We start from the raw sequence: 18,052 nt of genomic DNA, 5'->3' as shown, positions 1-18,052 counted from the left end.
GGAAATTCTCAATATGAATTGTAATTTTCTGAATAATAAATCGAAATTCTGTAATTGTCATTTTCTGAAAATGAATTGGAACTTTCTCAACATAAACTGAAAAAGGTGTAGAAGTCCTCATCGTAAGCCTTAAATCTTGTCCCTTTAGAGATATCTCACAATCTAACGACGTAGGATTTGCACATGATCCTAGATTCGGACGTCTAACGTCGATCCATGCTGCATCCTCCTTTGCCAACTCATAAGCCTTTTCGTTACCTCATATCACTTTATGACCAGGAACCCAACATAGATGTATGGTCCGGGTGGATAAAGTACTATACTATTTGAGATTGCTTTGATCGCCGCTTAAGCGCACTTCTCCCAGAATTTCTGCTGTTTCTTCACGGCTACAATTTCCGCCTGACAGAAACTGGAGTAATCGGCAACCTTAATTTGGAACCATCGGTATACACGTGCATAGTGTGTACGGCCATTTCCGCATCCTTGCACAAACCCTCCGGCACAATTGTAGCCTCAAGATCCCTTTCGAAGCTCAGGCGAGGAACCATGTACGCCGTTCGCATAAATCGAATGGCGCTATACTGCTACGGCGATACGGCCTTCACATAAGCTGTCCCGAAGCCTTGTTGAAGTTGCTAGCGCTTAATTTTTGGCCATTAAGTCTGCACGTGGTTTTGGGGTAGTTTTCAGTGCTCTAGTTATAGTCTTAGAATTTATCTACAAAAATATGTTAAAAGATGTTCCTACATCAACTTTTTAAATAGTTATACAAATCCAAAGATGTGAAACCATTTACCTCCTGCAAATTGTATAGGAGATTGGGAAGTGCGATACAGATCACTTTAGAGCACCTTTTTTGGCACCTGAACAAATCTTTTGAGCTTAGTTCCCTAAAAAAAGGGAAAGCGGGTGTGTTGGAATGACCCTTCTCAACTCAATTCAATTCCAGAAGCGACGCATACAATAGCGAGTCCTTTATTAAAAGTGGCATTGCCTATCAGTGTAATAATTTGACGTCAAAACGCTAAATGAGTGTTTTTCATTGAATACTACTCAATTAATGTACATAACATAAAAATATGATATTGTGACGAATATGAGTGACACTAAGTGATACTCACTAGTTGCAAAGTATAAGTGTGATTGTGAAGTACTTTAATAAAGGCCATTTTTCCATTATTCAATATTGGAGTTATTTATTCAACAGTTTAGTGATTCGAACTTAGTAGAAGATTGCAAATAAGGGAAATTGCAAGTAAATTCGTTACAATATTATTCCTATGACGAAGTATTTTAACTAAATAAAGCATTCACTGCATTTCGATCTACACTAGGGTATGTCTTTTTTTTGTACATAGTTCAGGAAATAAATATATTTTCAGCTGGAATAGAGCATTTTCGGTATAAATTCCGTGTTAACCCGTGTTAAAGTAGGAAACTGTGGGTATACTGTAGTCAAATCGTTTATTTACATAGTTAAAAAAAGTCGACTCTTTACACTTTAATACATATGTATGTATATTAACTGTGTTTTTTACATCTATATACGTATACGCTTAAACTTTATATGGACTGCTAAGCGTTAAACTTTATCTACACTTCTGAAATTGCTGCGCAGAAAATTAGTACTCCTAAATTTCAATACGCATTATACTCAGATGTAACTGAAATATGTGTCTATGTTTCACGTCTACACCACCTCTATGTATTACCTCTACAAATGGTGTGTCCACTATTCACCGCAACCGATTCAGCTGTAGGTTATACACTATGGCCAACAGAGGTGTGTGTCTCCGCTTTTCGGTACATATTCTGTAGCTAGTTATTTAACCACTGCCGCTAGGTGGGGTCTCCTAAACATTATCTAAGTGAAGATAAACGTTTTTTTTTTTACCCGCAAACGTAGACGTATGTATATACGTGTAAAAAACACGGCTATTGTATAAAAATCTTATATGATAATTTAAACTAATGAAAATGTACGAATTTAGAAATTAATATTTATCCGTCTTCACCGGTGTGTTGATAAATTCGCTGACAGTTGTTGATGTTTTGTTAAGCCGTTAAGTGCACTTGCATTTTCAGTTTTGGTTATTGCTGCCACTACAGTGGTTTGTGCTGCCACTCCAGTTATCTTGCTATTGCTTGTTTCTTAATATTGTAACGAATTTAGAGAAATTCAGCTTATTTTCAACCTTCTGCTTACGTTCGTATCTCTAAACTGTTGAATAAAACACTCCAACATTCTGTATTACAAAATGGTCTTTATTGGACTACTTCAAGTGTACTTCGCAATTAAACTTCACTTCGCAACTGATGGCGTGCTTAAATCAAACTGATTACTAATTACTCAGCTTTAACTCCTTTTATACTCTGTGATGTCTCGTTCGCATACTTCTAGGCGTTTCTATCTTCTAGAATTTACTACTTGTTTTCCAGCTATAAATTCATCAGCTATAACTACAGATGCACTATTATAGCTTCTCGCATAGCCATATGCACGTGTATATGTGAGTGATACGTCCACCGATGATTGCCTACTTTTGGGAGTATCTCAGATATACGCATGTGTTTGTGCGTTTCTCTCCACTGCTTGTATGGACATATGTGTAGGCATAATGATTGATTTATTTATGTGCATACAAGTCACTGCTTTATCGGCTTAGAGATGATAGTATCCCTTAGTGTTGCTATTATTTGTCACATTGCCCTCCACCTAAGTCTGATCGTCCGAACAGACAAATGTCTCGATCTAAACGCTGCTAGCAGTGATTTCCCAATGGTTTGTATGCGGTAGCTGGTACCACTGATCTTCTTCACAACTTTGTATGGGCCTTCCCAACTGCACCAAAATTTGGATGGAACACCTTTCCGCCGGTGAGGGTTGTATAGCAGTACCAAATCTCCCTTCAAGAAACCTCCCGGAAACCTTCCGAATTGTTGTTCTTGTCGTACCTGTGTTTCATCCTACTACTCATTATCATGGACCGTTCCCTCACACTCTGTTGTTTGGCCAATGAACTACTTCGTAGGGCTTGATCTTGACGAATTGGCTTTACATAATCAGCATCGTGTTGAAGTTTCACAACAGTAGTGCGCACTGACTTGAAACCACCCTTGCATTCTTACTTGAAAATTCTTTCAGTCGTTTTAGTGCGTCCATTAGGGTTTGTCAATGCCAGTGTTTTTCTCGCAGGTACCTTCGGTTTTGATTTGTTTGGCCCATTCGCTGAATCAACCCTTGCCCGATCTGCTGCCTTTGACTTTTGTGGTTTTTGTCGAATCTCTTTCACCAGCACTCGCTTACTGCTGAACCCTTGCTCAAAACTGAAGTTAAGTGGCACATCCTTGTTCTTATACTGCATAATCCTTCTCTGGATATCGATCCTGATATCATAGTCAACTAAGAAATCACTCCCAATATGACTTCATCACGATCTCTGCCACAACGAATTTGTGTAGAACCATGACCTCCCCAATTAAGACTTCACATACCACTTCACCCTGGACTTTGTTATACTCGCCAGTAATCGTACGCAATCTTGTCCAGGTAATGGCTTTACTCTCCTGTTGACCAAATCTGATCGGATTAAAGAATGAGATGCGCCCGTATCTACAGTCAGTACACGCTCCTTGCCATCCACATTTCCTTTGACGGTAAGATTTCCTTCCAGTTTGCGGGATAGCACTACATTCAATAGCTGGGGCAAGTTCTCGATCTTTACAACTGACTCGCTCTAGCTTATCTCCTCCAGCTTTTCGTTTACGACCAGCCAAGTTGGAACTACCATGACCGGTGCTGCAATGACGTGCAATGTGTTTTGGGTTACCGCACTTGAAACACTTCCTCACTCCGGCATTTTTCTGTTGTAATCCCTTCAGTGCTTCCAAAATTGTGTCTACCCACTCTGGCCTTTCTACTTCCACACGATTAGCTTTGTATGCTGGTTTACTCAATAGTGACGCCGTTTCCTGAGTCAATGCATGGGATACCGTTTCAGCAAATGTTTGCTCTGGGTTCGCGTATATGGCTCGCTTCGTTTCGACGTCCCGTATGCCATTTATAAAGCTCTGAATCTTTACCCTTTCAGTGTATTCCACGGGTGCGTCCGCATTTGCAAGATGAGCCAATCTTTCAATGTCCGAAGCAAACTCCTGCAAAGTCTCGTTAGATTTTTGGCAGCGGTTTTGCAATTCTATTTGGTAGATTTTTTTCCTGTGTTCGCTTCCGTAACGTCGTTCTACAAGCGGCCATCAATGCTTCATAGTTGTTCCGTTCGTACTCTGGAATAGTCTGTAAGATTTCGGCAGCTGGTCCTTGCAATGCTACGAAAAGTGCAGGAACTTTATCTTCCGCATTCCAATTGTTCACTGCTGACGTCTTCTCAAACTGAAGCTTAAAGACCTGGAAAGGAACAGAACCGTCAAAGGATGGTATTTTTACCTTTGGATTACTCGCTGAAACTGCTGGGCGATTTAGTTGCAACTGCTCCATTCGACCTTTTAAATCGTCGACTTCTGCCTGAAATTGAGCGATTGTTTCATCCTGCGCTTCCAGTTTTGATGATACCCTTGCTTTCTGTTCTGACAGTTGCGAGGATATGCGAGTTTCTTGTGCCTTCAACTGCTCAGCCATATATGTCTTCTATTCTTCTAACTGTGTTTCCGTTTTAGATGTAATCTGTGTCGACATTTCTGAAATGCGCGTTTCTTGTGCTTCAATCTTCGATGTTATTTCTGATGTTATTTCTGACGATATTTCTGCAATACGTGTCTTCTGTTCTTCCAACTTGGATGTTATACGGTTATCCTGCGATTCCAGTTGAGAAGACATTTCGGTTGATATTTGTGACGACATTTGCTTCAAGACTGGTAGTATCGCGTTAGTGTCAACACTTGCCAATGGATTCTGAGTCTCTATCTTCTCCTCCATTTTAGTCGCTGGCTCTTCCACTTCAGGGTAAAAGACATACTCGTCCACATTAATTCCTTCCAACTCCAATACCTCTCGTATTGCCGGTTGTATTCAATCCACGGGCTTCCAACTCCTTTTTCAGTTGATGGATCCTTAATTCACTTAACTTCGCCATGTCCTTGTTGTGCTCTGCAACTGTGGAATTTATTCAACAATTCCTCTTCTGACACCAACTGTAACGATTTTAGAGAAACTCAGCTTATTTTCAACCTTCTGCTTACGTTCGTATCGCTAAACTGTTGAATAAAACACTCCAATATTCTGTATTACAAAATGGTCTTAATTAGACTACTTTAAGTATACTTCGCAATTAAACTTCACTTCGCAACTGATAGCGTGCTTAAATCAACGCATACTTCTAGGCGTTTCTATCTTGTAGAATTTACTACTTGTTTACCAGCTATAAACTCATCAGCTATAACTACAGATGCGCGATTATAGCTTCTAGCATAGCCATATGCGCGTGTATATGTGAGTGATACTTCCACCGATGATTACCTACTTTTGGGAGTATCTCAGATATATGCATGTGTTTGTGCGTTTCTCTCCTCTGCTTGTATGGACATATGTGTAGACATAATGATTGATTTGTTTATGTGCATACAAGTCACTGCTTAGTATCGGCTTAGAGATGATAGTATCCCTTCGTGTTGCTAATATTTGTCACAATATTATGGTTTAATATTTAAAATTAAGTCCCACCCTAATGTACATATGTGCATACATACATGCATTGTAATATAAAACAACTAAGGAAGGCTAAGTTCGGGTGTAACCGAACATTATATACTCAGCTGAGAGCTTTGGAGACAAAATAAGGGAAAATCACCATGTCGGAAAATGAACCTAAGGTAACCCTGGAATGTGTTTGTATAACATGGGTATCAAAGGGAAGGTATCAAAGAGTATACTTCTATAGGTGGACGCCTTTTCTAGATATCGCCATAAAGGTGTACCAGGGGTGACTCTAGAATGTGTTTGAACGATATGGGTATCAAATGAAATGTGGTAATGACTATTTTAAAAGAAAGTGGGCCTTAGTTCTATAGGTGGACGCCTTTTCGAGATATCGCCATAAAGGTGGGCCAGGGGTGACTCTAGAATGTGTTTGGTTTATGGTTTTAAAAGGGAGTGGCCCTTAGTTGTATATGTGAAGGCGTTTTCGAGATATCGACAAAAATGTGGACCAGGATGAACAGAACATCATCTGCCGGGTACCGCTAATTTATTCATATATGTAATACCACGAACAGTATTGCTGCCACATGGTCTTTTGATTTCGCTCTGCAGAACTTTTTCTTTTTCTTCTACTTAATTGGTAGGTGTCACACCCATTTTACAAAGTTTTTTCTAGTTATATTTTGCGTCAAAAAACCAATCCAATCACCATGTTTCATCGCTTTTTTCGTATTTGATATAGAATTATGGCATTTTTTTTTCATTTTTCGAAATTTTCGAATGAATTTTTAAAACCAAGATAAAGGGAGTTCAGATAAGTAAGTGAACTAAGCTTAGGAAAGATATATCGGTTTTTGCTCAAGTTATCGTGTTAACGGCCGAGCGGAAGGACAGGCGGTCGACTGTGTATAAAAACTGGGCGTGGCTTCAACCGATTTCACCCATTTTCACAGAAAACAGTTACCGGCATAGAAGCTATGCTCTTACCAAACTTCACAAGGATTGGTAAATTTTTGTTCGACTTATGGCATTAAAAGTATGCTAGGCAAATTAAATGAAAAATGGCGGAGCCACGCTCATTTTGAAATTTTCTTTTATTTTTGTATTTTGTTGCACCATATCACTACTGGAGTTGAATGTTGACATAATTTACCTATATACTGTAAAGATATTAAATTTTTTGATAAAACTAGACTTAAAAAAAATTTTTTTAATTTTTTTAAAGTGGGCATGTTTGTCATCCGATTTTGCTAATTTTTATTTAGCACACATATAGTAATAGGGGTAACGTTCCTGCCAAATTTCATCATGATATCTTCAACGAATGCCAAATTATAGCTTACAAAATTTTAAATTACCTTCTTTTAAAAGTGGGCGGCGCCACGCCCGTTGTCCAAAATTTTACTAATTTTCTATTTTGAGTCATAAGGTCAACCCACCTACCAAGTTTCAACGCTTTATCCGTCTTTGAATTATCGCACTTTTTCGGTTTTTCGAAATTTTCGATATCGAAAAAGTGGACGTGGTTATAGTCCGATTTCGTTCATTTTAAATAGCGATCTGAGATGAGTGCCGAGAAACTTACATACCAAATTTCATTAAGATACCTCAAAATTTACTCAAGTTATCGTGTTTACGGACGGACGGACGGGCATAGCTAAGAATTTCTTTTTTCGCCCAGATCATTTAGATGTATAGAAGTCTATATCTATCTCGATTAGTTTATGCCGTTAGGGGGTACCGTTATGCGAACAAAATTAATATACTCTGTGAGCTCTGCTCAGCTGAGTATAATAAATGTACATGATGCTATCATTAAATTAACATGCGTCTTCGGCTTCGCCCTATGCAAATCAATTCTGAAAGAAAAGTACGCCAAGTAGTACCAGCCACTGATTGTGGTCGCACACAAAATTCACACCAACAATGTACACAACGAAAAAAGATTATATTTATTTTGTTTATTCAATCATACATGTGACATACAAGAGCATAGAGCAGGGCTCGAACAAAGCTTTTAATTTCTAAATAGAAAACACTTTTCTACTTTTGACATATTTCTGACTCTGTAACTTGTTATTTAAACTATAGGATTCAAAACCCTGTTGTTCTAGCTGTGGCAAAATACCCAATTCGACAAAGTCTGCAGCGTGTGGCAGGACGTTCATGCTATGTAGGCAAGTGTGTGACCTTTTTCAAGGTATATTGTTTGCTACTTGTGGCAGGATGCCACCTCCAATCACATGCCAATTTTAAAAGGGCTTAGAATGTGTATTGGCGGGAGTTGCCCCCGGTATTCAGTGTGGCTAACTTTCAGAAGTATAGGGAAATGTTTAGTAATGAACGTTGTAAGTCTTGCGCACTTAAATGTATGTAATAATAAAATACGTGATGATCGATATATTTCATATTACTTAACAGTATGTAATTAATTATTTATAATTATTTTTGTATAGATACTTACAATTTCTTATATCCGATATAAAAACAGCCAACCCTCTCATACCATCCCCCCGCACAGGTGCCATTGTTGTTAATTTATTAATTTTCGCTGATTTATTTCAAAAACGCTGACAAGAAATTTTTTTTCTGCTGTGTTGTTTTTTTTTTTTTTTATTTTCGCGATCAAAAATACGCCGTGATTTGATTATTGTTGAGAAAATTTCTTAAATGATTCTGAAAACAAACAATGTTCAAGGTGGTGGGTGTCAAGTTGATATGAGATTGCCACGAGATGACTCCGCCGCCGACGGTTGAGCACTTATGAGAATCTGCACAAAATAAATCCACACACACAGACGTTTATATCGATACGAGTCTTTTACAGGAACGGTGAACGGAGGCTTGCACACTCACTTCGTTGAACGTTAAAGAGCTTTAGTGTGGTCCCTTTGTGTTGGAGCACGCTACTCACTCACTCACCAATAAAAGTGCAACTATGTCACCGGACTCAGATAAGATGCTCAGCGAATTGCTGTGCTTTGATTTCAGCTGCGCCCAACAATAAGCGACGGACACGCTGATAAACAATATTCCAGTGACTTACTACTGTACGCCCAAATCAAATCTGTTTATTGAAATAAAATAAGTATTAATTAATAAGAATGTCTTAAGTGAATGAAAACGTAAAGAAAACATTATAGTTTTTATGCGCTTATGTAACAGATTATTCATAATTTAATATCTATTTACTATGGAATATTTGTAAAGTGGAGTGGTCAAATTATAATACCAGAGCCAAAGAGATAACATATTCATTTTGGTTCTGATCGTAGGGGGCTAAGACACGTCGCAAATTTCGTTATGAGGAATTAATTTAGGAAACAATTAAGGACCGATTTTTCAGTGCGAGTTAAAACTCGAGTGACAAGTTGCTGCTCATCTCAGCTTAAGCGGTCGAAGTGACTGGAGTTTAAACTCGCACTGAAAAACCGGCCTCTGAACTATTTTCGTCTAATACCCAAAATCGATTGAAAATCCGCCCAATGAGTTAAAGTATTTTTCATGTCAAAGCCGATACTGGAGCGCAAATATCGGCATAAGTGAAGAATATGCACTGTTTCTGTATCGGGAAACCAAAAATGAAGTTCGATAAAGGTTCCCTGCTTACAACAACAATAAATATTATAAGGGGTAAAAAGTTCGAAACCCAAATCTGTTAATGATTTCAGAACTAGGTACAATGTTTTATACATCATTGGAAAGGCATTTAATTCGTCTTTAGTTTCTTTCATATAAGTATTATGTATATAGTTTGAAAGGAATAAAAAATTGGATTCTGTAGTTTTTTTTAAACCTTAATATATATAACTTTCGTGTCATGATGTTTTTCCGCGATGGACTCCTAAGCTACTTAATCGGTTACAATCAAATTTGCATGTGCAGTTTGATGCAACTTGAAAAACATGATAGCGTTCCTGTGAAGTATCTTTTCGGTAAGTGTGCCAGGGACCGATCTATTCGAGAAAATTCTGTCCTTGGTTCGATTTACCTGAAATTGAGCATATAGGTAGCCCTTTGCCTAGATTAGTATTTATGACACTTTTTTCGGGAAATGGAGCAGGGACCGACTGGGGCTGGGACTGGTACTGGGACGGATAGGGAGAAAGAGACACAGAAAAAGAGAAAGGCGGAGAGAAAGGCGAATAAAATGATAATGAAAAGGGAGAGAGGAAGGGAGAGTAAAAACTGCTTAAAAGTTATGCAGATAGACCAAAGCTAGGGCAGAGCAACGTCTGCTGGGTCTGCTAGTGCCTTATTAAAATTATCGACCGATAGTTTAGAATTGTAGACTGTTTATTATGTTGAGTAGAAGCAGCAACTAGCTCTGATAGTTAGTTATTGCAAAGCGGGGATTTCCCATTCGTTTTAAAATGCATTAATAATTTTTTTGCAAATAATTATTTCTCCAAATTCGGCTTCCCAGAAAATGCATGACGGTTGGACAATACAAAGGTTGTGAACTATTTGAACCCCAGGTAAGTGAAACATCCCGTACCGTATCGTATTTTACGATTCTGACGATCATAGCTGATGTTGGATATTGTAGTCGAAGATTTATATCGGTCGAGTTTGTTTGCGAAATATCTTTGGTTCAAATAGCTCACTTCCGCATGCTTTCTTCCCCTGATGAAATAAAAGTATTATGTAGTATCTAATTTTTTATGAGATATGAAGAATAAATGCATGATAATCGTATTCAAAAATGATTTAAAAATCTCAATCAAAGCGATTGAAATATTGTAACGAATTCTGGGGAATTCCTTTTATTTATACACCTTCTGCTATCGTTCGAATCGCTAAAATGTTGAATCAATAACTCAAATATTCAGTATTGCAAACTGATCTCCCGATCAGACAAATTTTCCGATCCAACCGCTGCTAGCCTTCAAATGAACCACCCTTCTATTTCGTGGTTTCCCAATTGTTTGTATGCGGTAGACGGCATCACTGATCCGCTTCACAACTTTGTAAGGGCCTTCCCAACTGCACCGAATTTTGGATGGAACTCCTTTCCGCCGGTGAGGGTTGTATAACAGTACCAAATCTCCCTCCAAGAAACCTTCCGAATTGTTGTTCTCGTCGTACCTGTGTTTCATCTTACTACTCATTATCCTGGTTCGTTCCCTCACACTCTGTTGTTTGGCCAATGAACTACTTCGTAGGGCTTGAACTTGACGGATTGGCTTTGCATAATCAGTATCGTTCTGACGTTTCACAAAAGTAGTGCGCCCTGGCTTGAAGCCACCCTTGCATTCTTTCCGGGAAATTCTTTGCTTCGTTTTAGTGCGCCCATTTGGGTTTGTCAATGCCAGTGTTTTTATCGCAGGTACCTTCGGCTTTGATTTGTTTGGCCCGTTCGTTTAATCAACCTTTGCCCGATCTACTGCCTCTGACTTTTGTGGTCTTTGTCTAATCTCCTCCACCAGTACTCGCTTAATGCTGAACCCTTTCTCCATACTGAAGTTAAGTGGCATATCCTTGTTCTTATAGCTCATAATCCTTCCTTGCATGCCGATCCTGATACCATGGTCGACTAAGAAGTGTATCATCACTAGTTTATTATTCATTTCATTCCACTCATACATATGTATATTGTTCTCATTATTACTGTTCCATATACACATTCATATTACTCTGTACAACTCAAGTCAGTTGCATTTGAACTACCAATAAACAAACACGCATAAATCCAATCGGTTGTCTGACAGAATTCAGAAGTCAGGTGAACTACTGTATTGTAATACATACAGAATTAAATATTTAAATATATTGAAAATCGCGTTTTAAAATCGGAAAATGGATTTAACAAAATTGAGTGTAGTGCAACTCAAGGCAGCTCTGGGTGAGATGGAGTTGAAGGTATCTGGTAACAAGGTGGAGCTAATACGACGCTTGCAGGAAGCCGACGCAGAAAAGGTGGCAGAGGTGGTTGGAGCAATCTTAGCGGTTAATGGTACGGAGGAGGCAGCAGGAACGGTGGACGGTGAGGAGAGTGGACTCGGGGCACAGGTAAGGGAGCTACAAGGCGTAGTGGAAGCCCTTAGTGCGGAGTTGAAAGCTCTTTATACACGCACGTCGCCAAGCATGCCTGTACTTGCACAAGTCGCAAACAACGCACGGTTACCTACGTCGCAGTCAACGCACATAGCAACGCAAAACGGAGGCATAGCTTCATGTCTGGATAATTCGCCATACAGCACAGCAGCACAAATACATACGTCAATAGCATGCCAGCCAACGCCAGCGCAGAGTAACAGACAAGATATTTCATCTCAATATACATATTCACCAGCACAAGTAATGTCACCAGCATCGTTTTACACAAATCGTGAGTATATAAATATATTGCCACAAACACATGCATGTACAGAACAGCCAGTTGTAGCAGTAAGAGACCGACACACGCTACATGAGATAGCTTCGATTTTACCATCGTTTGATCCCTGTGACAATGAGTACTCATCGGTTCAGTTTGTGCAACGAATCGAGCAGCTAAGAGAAGTTTACAAATGGGAAGACTCTTTGCTTATTTTTGCCGTATTGAGCAAGCTCAAAGGTGTTGCCAAGCGTTGGGCAGATGCGCAGCCAGTATTTAGACAATGGGGTGAGTTTGTTCGTGTATCCTTATTAGATTTTCCATATGTGCATAATGTTGCTGACGCACACATACGTTTAATGAATTCAAAGATAGGGAAAGATGAAAAAGTCATAGAGTTTTATTATAAAATGGTTGCAATAGGCCGCCGTGAAGGAATTGACGACGCGTCAATTAACCGGTATATAATAAATGGTCTTTGGGACGAAAACATCAAACGTACGTTGAACGCAATGAATTTTAAAATGTGTTCAGATTTATTGCAATCATTACATAGTTTAACAGCAGGGGACATGAATAGAAAGAGAGTGAGTGGTGTAGAGCAGAAAAGCATGCCACAACGTCCCATTCGTATGAGTGAGCTAAAAGCAACAAATAAAAGCGAAGTGAGTGTGACATGTTTCAAATGTAAAGAGAAGGGTCACATAGCAAAGAATTGCACGAAAAAACAAAAGAGTGACACGAAAAGTCAAAGCAAGTCAGTAAATAGTGTAGAAGCAAGTGTTGACACGAATGTAGAAGCAAGTGTATATACGAGGGCAGAAGAAGGTGAAGAAGAGGAAGAAGTGACAGTTAACAAAAATTAAATCAAATTAAAGAAAAACAAAGAGAGTTACTCAAGAGTGTTACCATTTTGGGTACGCAAGAAGTTAAATGCAATGTTTTGATTGATTCGGGAAGTGCAAAATCGTTGATTAAGAGATCGATTGCTAATAGGTGCTGCGAATGTTTCACACCATGCGAAGATAAGTTAATTGGCTTTGCCGGCGGTGAGTTGGTCTGCAAAGAGAAAATGGTTACACGAATTAAGTTCGATGAAGTGTTGTATGCAGCTGAGTTATTAGTAATCGATGACTCGATAATGAAGTACGAAGCATTGATAGGAATCGATATATTATCAAAAGGAAAGGTAGTTATAGAGGGTGGTACGTGTAGCTTAATGGCTATCGATAGAAACACAGTTGATGTAGGAAATAATTTACAGCCAGGTACTGATGATAAATTAATTGAGCTATTAAACACGTATAATCACTGTTTTGGGGAAAAATTGTATGAGTTAGGGAAATCAAAGCGTTTTAAAATGGACATCAGGTTAACAACGTCCACGCCAATTTCCAAGAAACCTTATAGCATTCCGATACCTAAACAGCAGGTTGTAGAGAAAATGATAGAAGAATTATTGGGATTGGGCATTATTCGTGAATCTAAATCGCTGTATGCATCTCCCATCATCTTGGTGCGGAAGTCAAACGGCGAGGATAGGCTTTGCGTCGATTTCCGTGAAATTAATGGTATTACTGAAAAGCAACCATGGCTGATGCCAACTGTCGATGGGGCGTTAGCTGAGAAAGTTTTTCACTACTCTTGATATGATGTCGGGGTACTACCAGATAGAATTGGTAGAGACATCGAAACCTTTTACCGCATTTGTAACGCACAGTGGTCACTACGAGTTTACTAGAATGCCATTCGGGTTGCGAAACGCTCCGTGTGTATTTCAACGCATGATGGCTAATTTAGTGGCGCCTTTGGGAAAAAAGGTGATTAGTTATGTCGATGAAGTGATCATCGCTAGTCGCACTGAAGACGAAAACTTAGAATATCTGGAAGAATTTCTAAAAATAATTGAACAAGAAGGGTTGACTCTTAGACTGTCGAAATGTGCATTTATGAAACGCACTGTATCATTCCTTGGGCATGAAGTAGACGAAAATGGTGTTAGGCCAGGCGCGACAAAGACGCTAGCGATAAGAGAATTTCCTGTACCTCGTAACCCATTAGAAGTTCGCCGTTTTCTTGGGCTGACGGGATTCTTTCGTAAGTTTGTACATGGTTATGCACTGATAGCCAAGCCGTTAACAGAGTTGAAAAGAAATAACATAGAATTTGAGTGGAGCTCAACATGCGAGGATGCGTTTAGAAAATTAATTGACGAAATAGCGAGCGCACCAGTTCTCACTACCTATGATGTTAAAAAAGAGCATGAATTGCATACAGATGCTTCAAGTAAGGGTATCGCTGGTATTTTGTTGCAACGCGATAAAGATGGTAATCTCAAACCAGTAGCGTATTTTAGTAAAGCGTGCGAAGGGCCGAAGAAAAATTATCATGCCTATGAGCTAGAGGGGCTAGCTGTTGTGGAGGCGTGCCAACGTTTTCGAACGTTCCTGCTGGGTAAGCACTTTACTTAGTGACTGATTGCCAAGCCATATCAAGTGCAAGGTTAACCAAACCAATGATTCCGCGAGTAGCACGTTGGCTACTCAAACTTCTTGGATATGATTACGATATTGTGCACCGGGCTGGAACATCAATGTGTCACGTTGATGCAATGAGTCGTGCACCAATCGAACCAGCTGAATCGACACATGCGACTACGAGTAATGTACAAGCGCTGACTATTGATGACTGGGTATCAGTTATGCAACAACAAGATGCGAAATTAAAATCAATAATCGATGTTCTACGAGGGGCGATAGCGTCTCCGCAAAAATCTCAGTTTAATTCAGAATACATCTTGAAAAATCATAGACTTTTAAAATTAAACGGCAATGAACAACCACAGCTAGTAGTACCAAAGGGAATGAGGTGGCGAATAGTAAAATTATACCACGATGACTGTGGTCACCCAGGGGTCGACGGGACCATCAATAGTGTTAAAATATTTTTGGTTTCCTCGAATGCGAAACTTCGTAAAAGCATACATAAAGTCATGCATCGACTGTAGTTACCATCGCCTTTCACATCGTAAAGGGGGTGAATTGTATGGAATGGATATTCCTAAACTCCCGTTCCAAGTTCTACACTTAGACCATTTGGGTCCATTCATCAAAAGCAAACGTGGATACGAACATGTTTTGGTAATCGTCGACGCACTCACCAGATATGTAGTTATAGTTCCTACCAGGTCAACGAAAACAAAGCCAGTTACCGACGCATTGAACCAACTTACATTATACTTCGGTTTGCCACAGAAAATAGTCACAGACCGCGGCACCGCATTTACGTCTTCAGCTTTTACATCATTCTGCAGGGCAAATAACATTCAACATATTAAAGTCGCCGTACGCACACCACGGGCAAATGGGTTGGCCAAGCGGGTAAACCAATCAGTATTAAACTATTTGAAGCCATCGATCAACGAGCCAAGAGACTGGGACACCCATCTGCGATCATTGCAATGGTCTCTCAATACAAAAGTTAACGCAACAACAAAGTATGCAGCAATAGATTTAATATACGACTTCCCACTTCGGGATATCAGCGGAAATAAAGTTTTGGCAGCAGTACAAGACGACAGTACACAACTCTTCATGAATGGTCGTCGCAGCGAAGCAATCAGCAATATCGAAGAAGCCCGAGCAAAGTGGAAAAAGCGGTTTGACGCTAAACACTCGAAAGTAACCACCTACACCGAAAACGATCTAGTTCTACTCGCAGCTCCTCCTCCTAGTTCTGGCGAATCACGTAAACTCCAACCACCTTACAAGGGACCGTATATCGTCGAAAAGGTCCTCCGCTACAATCGATACGTCGTCGAAGACATAGATGGGCACCAGTGCTCACAACGCAAGTATTCAACAATTGCCACACCTGAGAATATGAAACCATGGTGCAACCTATTCCCAGAGATTGATGACGAATGCGATGATGACGAAGAGCAGCAAAATCGGGACGATTTTGGATGTCAGGAGAGGCCGAGCTGTCATCACTAGTTTATTATTCATTTCATTCCACTCATACATATGTATATTGTTCTCATTATTACTGTTCCATATACACATTCATATTACTCTGTACAACTCAAGTCAGTTGCATTTGAACTACCAATAAACAAACACGTATAAATCCAATCGGTTGTCTGACAAGTGCCACAACGAATTTGTATAGAACCGTGAGCTTTCCAATTAAGACTTCACATACCATTTCTCCCTGGACTTGGTTATACTCGCCAGTGACCGTACGCAATCTTGCTCCAGGTAATGGCTTTACTCTCCTGATGACCAAATCAGATCGGATTAAAGAATGATATGCGCCCGTATCTACAGTCAGTACACGCTCCTTGCCATCCACATTTCCTTTGACGGTAAGACTGCTCGATTTCCTTCCAGTTTGCGAGATAGGTGTCACACGACATTCAATAGCTGGAGCTAGCTCTCGATCTTTACATCTGACTCGCTCTTGCTCATATCCTCCAGCTTTGTTCTTAAGACCACCCATGCTGTTGAAACCACTAGGATCAAGATCGCTATGACGTGCAATGTGACCTGGCTTCCCGTATATGAAGCATTTGATAACTCTTTCACTCCGCTCTTGCGATCCTTTCAGTGCCTCCAATATTGTGTTCACCCAGTCTGGCCTTTCTACCTTCACACGGCGTGCTTTGAAAGCTGGCTTACATAGAAGCGATGCTGTTTCATGAATCAAAGTACATGATACCATTTCTGTGAATGTAGGTTTTGGGTTTGCGTATGCCGCTCGCTTCGTTTCGATATCCCGTATTCCATTAATAAAGCTCTGGATTTTTAACCTTTCGGTGTACTCCACGGGTGCGTCCGGATTCGCTAAATGAGCCAGCCTTTCACCGTTCGACGCAAGCTCTTGCAATGTTGCACCAGCCCTCTGGAAGCGGTTCAGTAACCATTTGGTATATCTGTCTCATATGATCGGTTCCGTATCGCCTCTCTAGAGCGCTCATCAATATTTCATAACTGTCCCGTTCGTACTCTGGAATTGTCTGTAAGATTTCAGTTGCAGGCCCTTTCAATGCCACGAACAGTGCAGCAACTTTATCTTCAGCATAATAGTTTTTCACTGCTGACGTCTTCTCAAATTGAAGCTTAAATACCTGGAAAGATTGAGTTTTTACCTTCGGATTGCTTGCTGAAACAGCTGGGCAATTTAGTTGTATACGACCTTTTAAAGCATCTACCTCGGTCTCGATTTTGTTCTCAAACTGCATTATTTTTTCGTCCATACGGGCTTCTAGGTTTGCAGAGATCTGCGATGATACCTGTGCTGAAATTTTTCCCTACATTTCGGATATACGTGCTTCCTGTGCTTCAATCCTGGATGCTATTTGTGACGACATTTCGGATATACGTGCCTCCTGTGCTTCAATCCCGGATGCTATTTGTGACGACATTTCGGATATACGTGCTTCCTGTGCTTGTTGTTGTTGTTGTTGTTGTAGCGATAAGGTTGCTCCCCGAAGGCTTTGGGAAGTGTTATCGATGTGATGGTCCTTTGCCGGATAAAGATCCGGTACGCTCCGGTACCACAGCACCATTAAGGTGCTAGCCCGACCATCTCGGGAACGTTTTATGTGGCCACATTAAACCTTCAGGCCATTCCCCCCTCCCCACCCCCAAGTTCCATGAGGAGCTTGTAGTCGCCAGAGCCTCGTCTGTTAGTGAAACAGGATTCGCCGCGGATAGGTGAGGTTGACAATTGGGTTCGGAGAAGCTATATATTGCGCTGGCAACCTGAAGGGTTGCGTTACACAACCCCTTGAATCTGGTATTTTAGTCGCCTCTTACGACAGGCATACCTACCGCGGGTATATTCTGATCCCCTAACCCGCTGGGGCCCTTCCTGTGCTTCAATCCTGGATGCTATTTGTGACGACATTTCTAAAAAACGTTCATCTTGTCGTGTCTCCTGTGATTCCATCTTTGATGTTAAACGTGTCTCCAGTACTTCGGGCTGTGCTGACATATCGGTTGATATTAGTGACGACATTTGCTTTAGCACTGCTAGTATCGCGTTGGTGTCAACAGTTGCAAATGGTTTCGGAG

At 40.2% G+C, this 18,052-nt stretch overlaps 1 protein-coding gene across 4 annotated transcripts in view; it reads right to left on the bottom strand.

Annotated features, from left to right (window-relative positions):
• The window catches only part of AP-2alpha (adaptor protein complex 2, subunit alpha), a 78,662-nt gene that overhangs the window by 49,962 nt on the left and 10,648 nt on the right, over positions 1–18,052 (bottom strand). For all 4 annotated transcript variants that reach the window (XR_010949760.1, XM_067767005.1, XM_067767004.1 and 1 more), the window contains exon 2: positions 8,121–8,723. Coding sequence is in view for 3 of the 4 variants with exons in the window: in XM_067767005.1 (XP_067623106.1) it covers positions 8,121–8,184 (64 nt within the window). In the remaining variant the exon portion in view is untranslated. The remainder of the gene's footprint in view (positions 1–8,120; positions 8,724–18,052) is intronic.

Source organism: Eurosta solidaginis, chromosome 2 (genome assembly GCF_040869045.1).
Source record: "Eurosta solidaginis isolate ZX-2024a chromosome 2, ASM4086904v1, whole genome shotgun sequence".
In the NCBI taxonomy this organism is placed as follows: domain Eukaryota; kingdom Metazoa; phylum Arthropoda; class Insecta; order Diptera; family Tephritidae; genus Eurosta; species Eurosta solidaginis.
The sequence above is the reverse complement of the archived record's forward strand: the minus strand, read 5'-3'. Positions and strand labels throughout refer to the sequence as shown.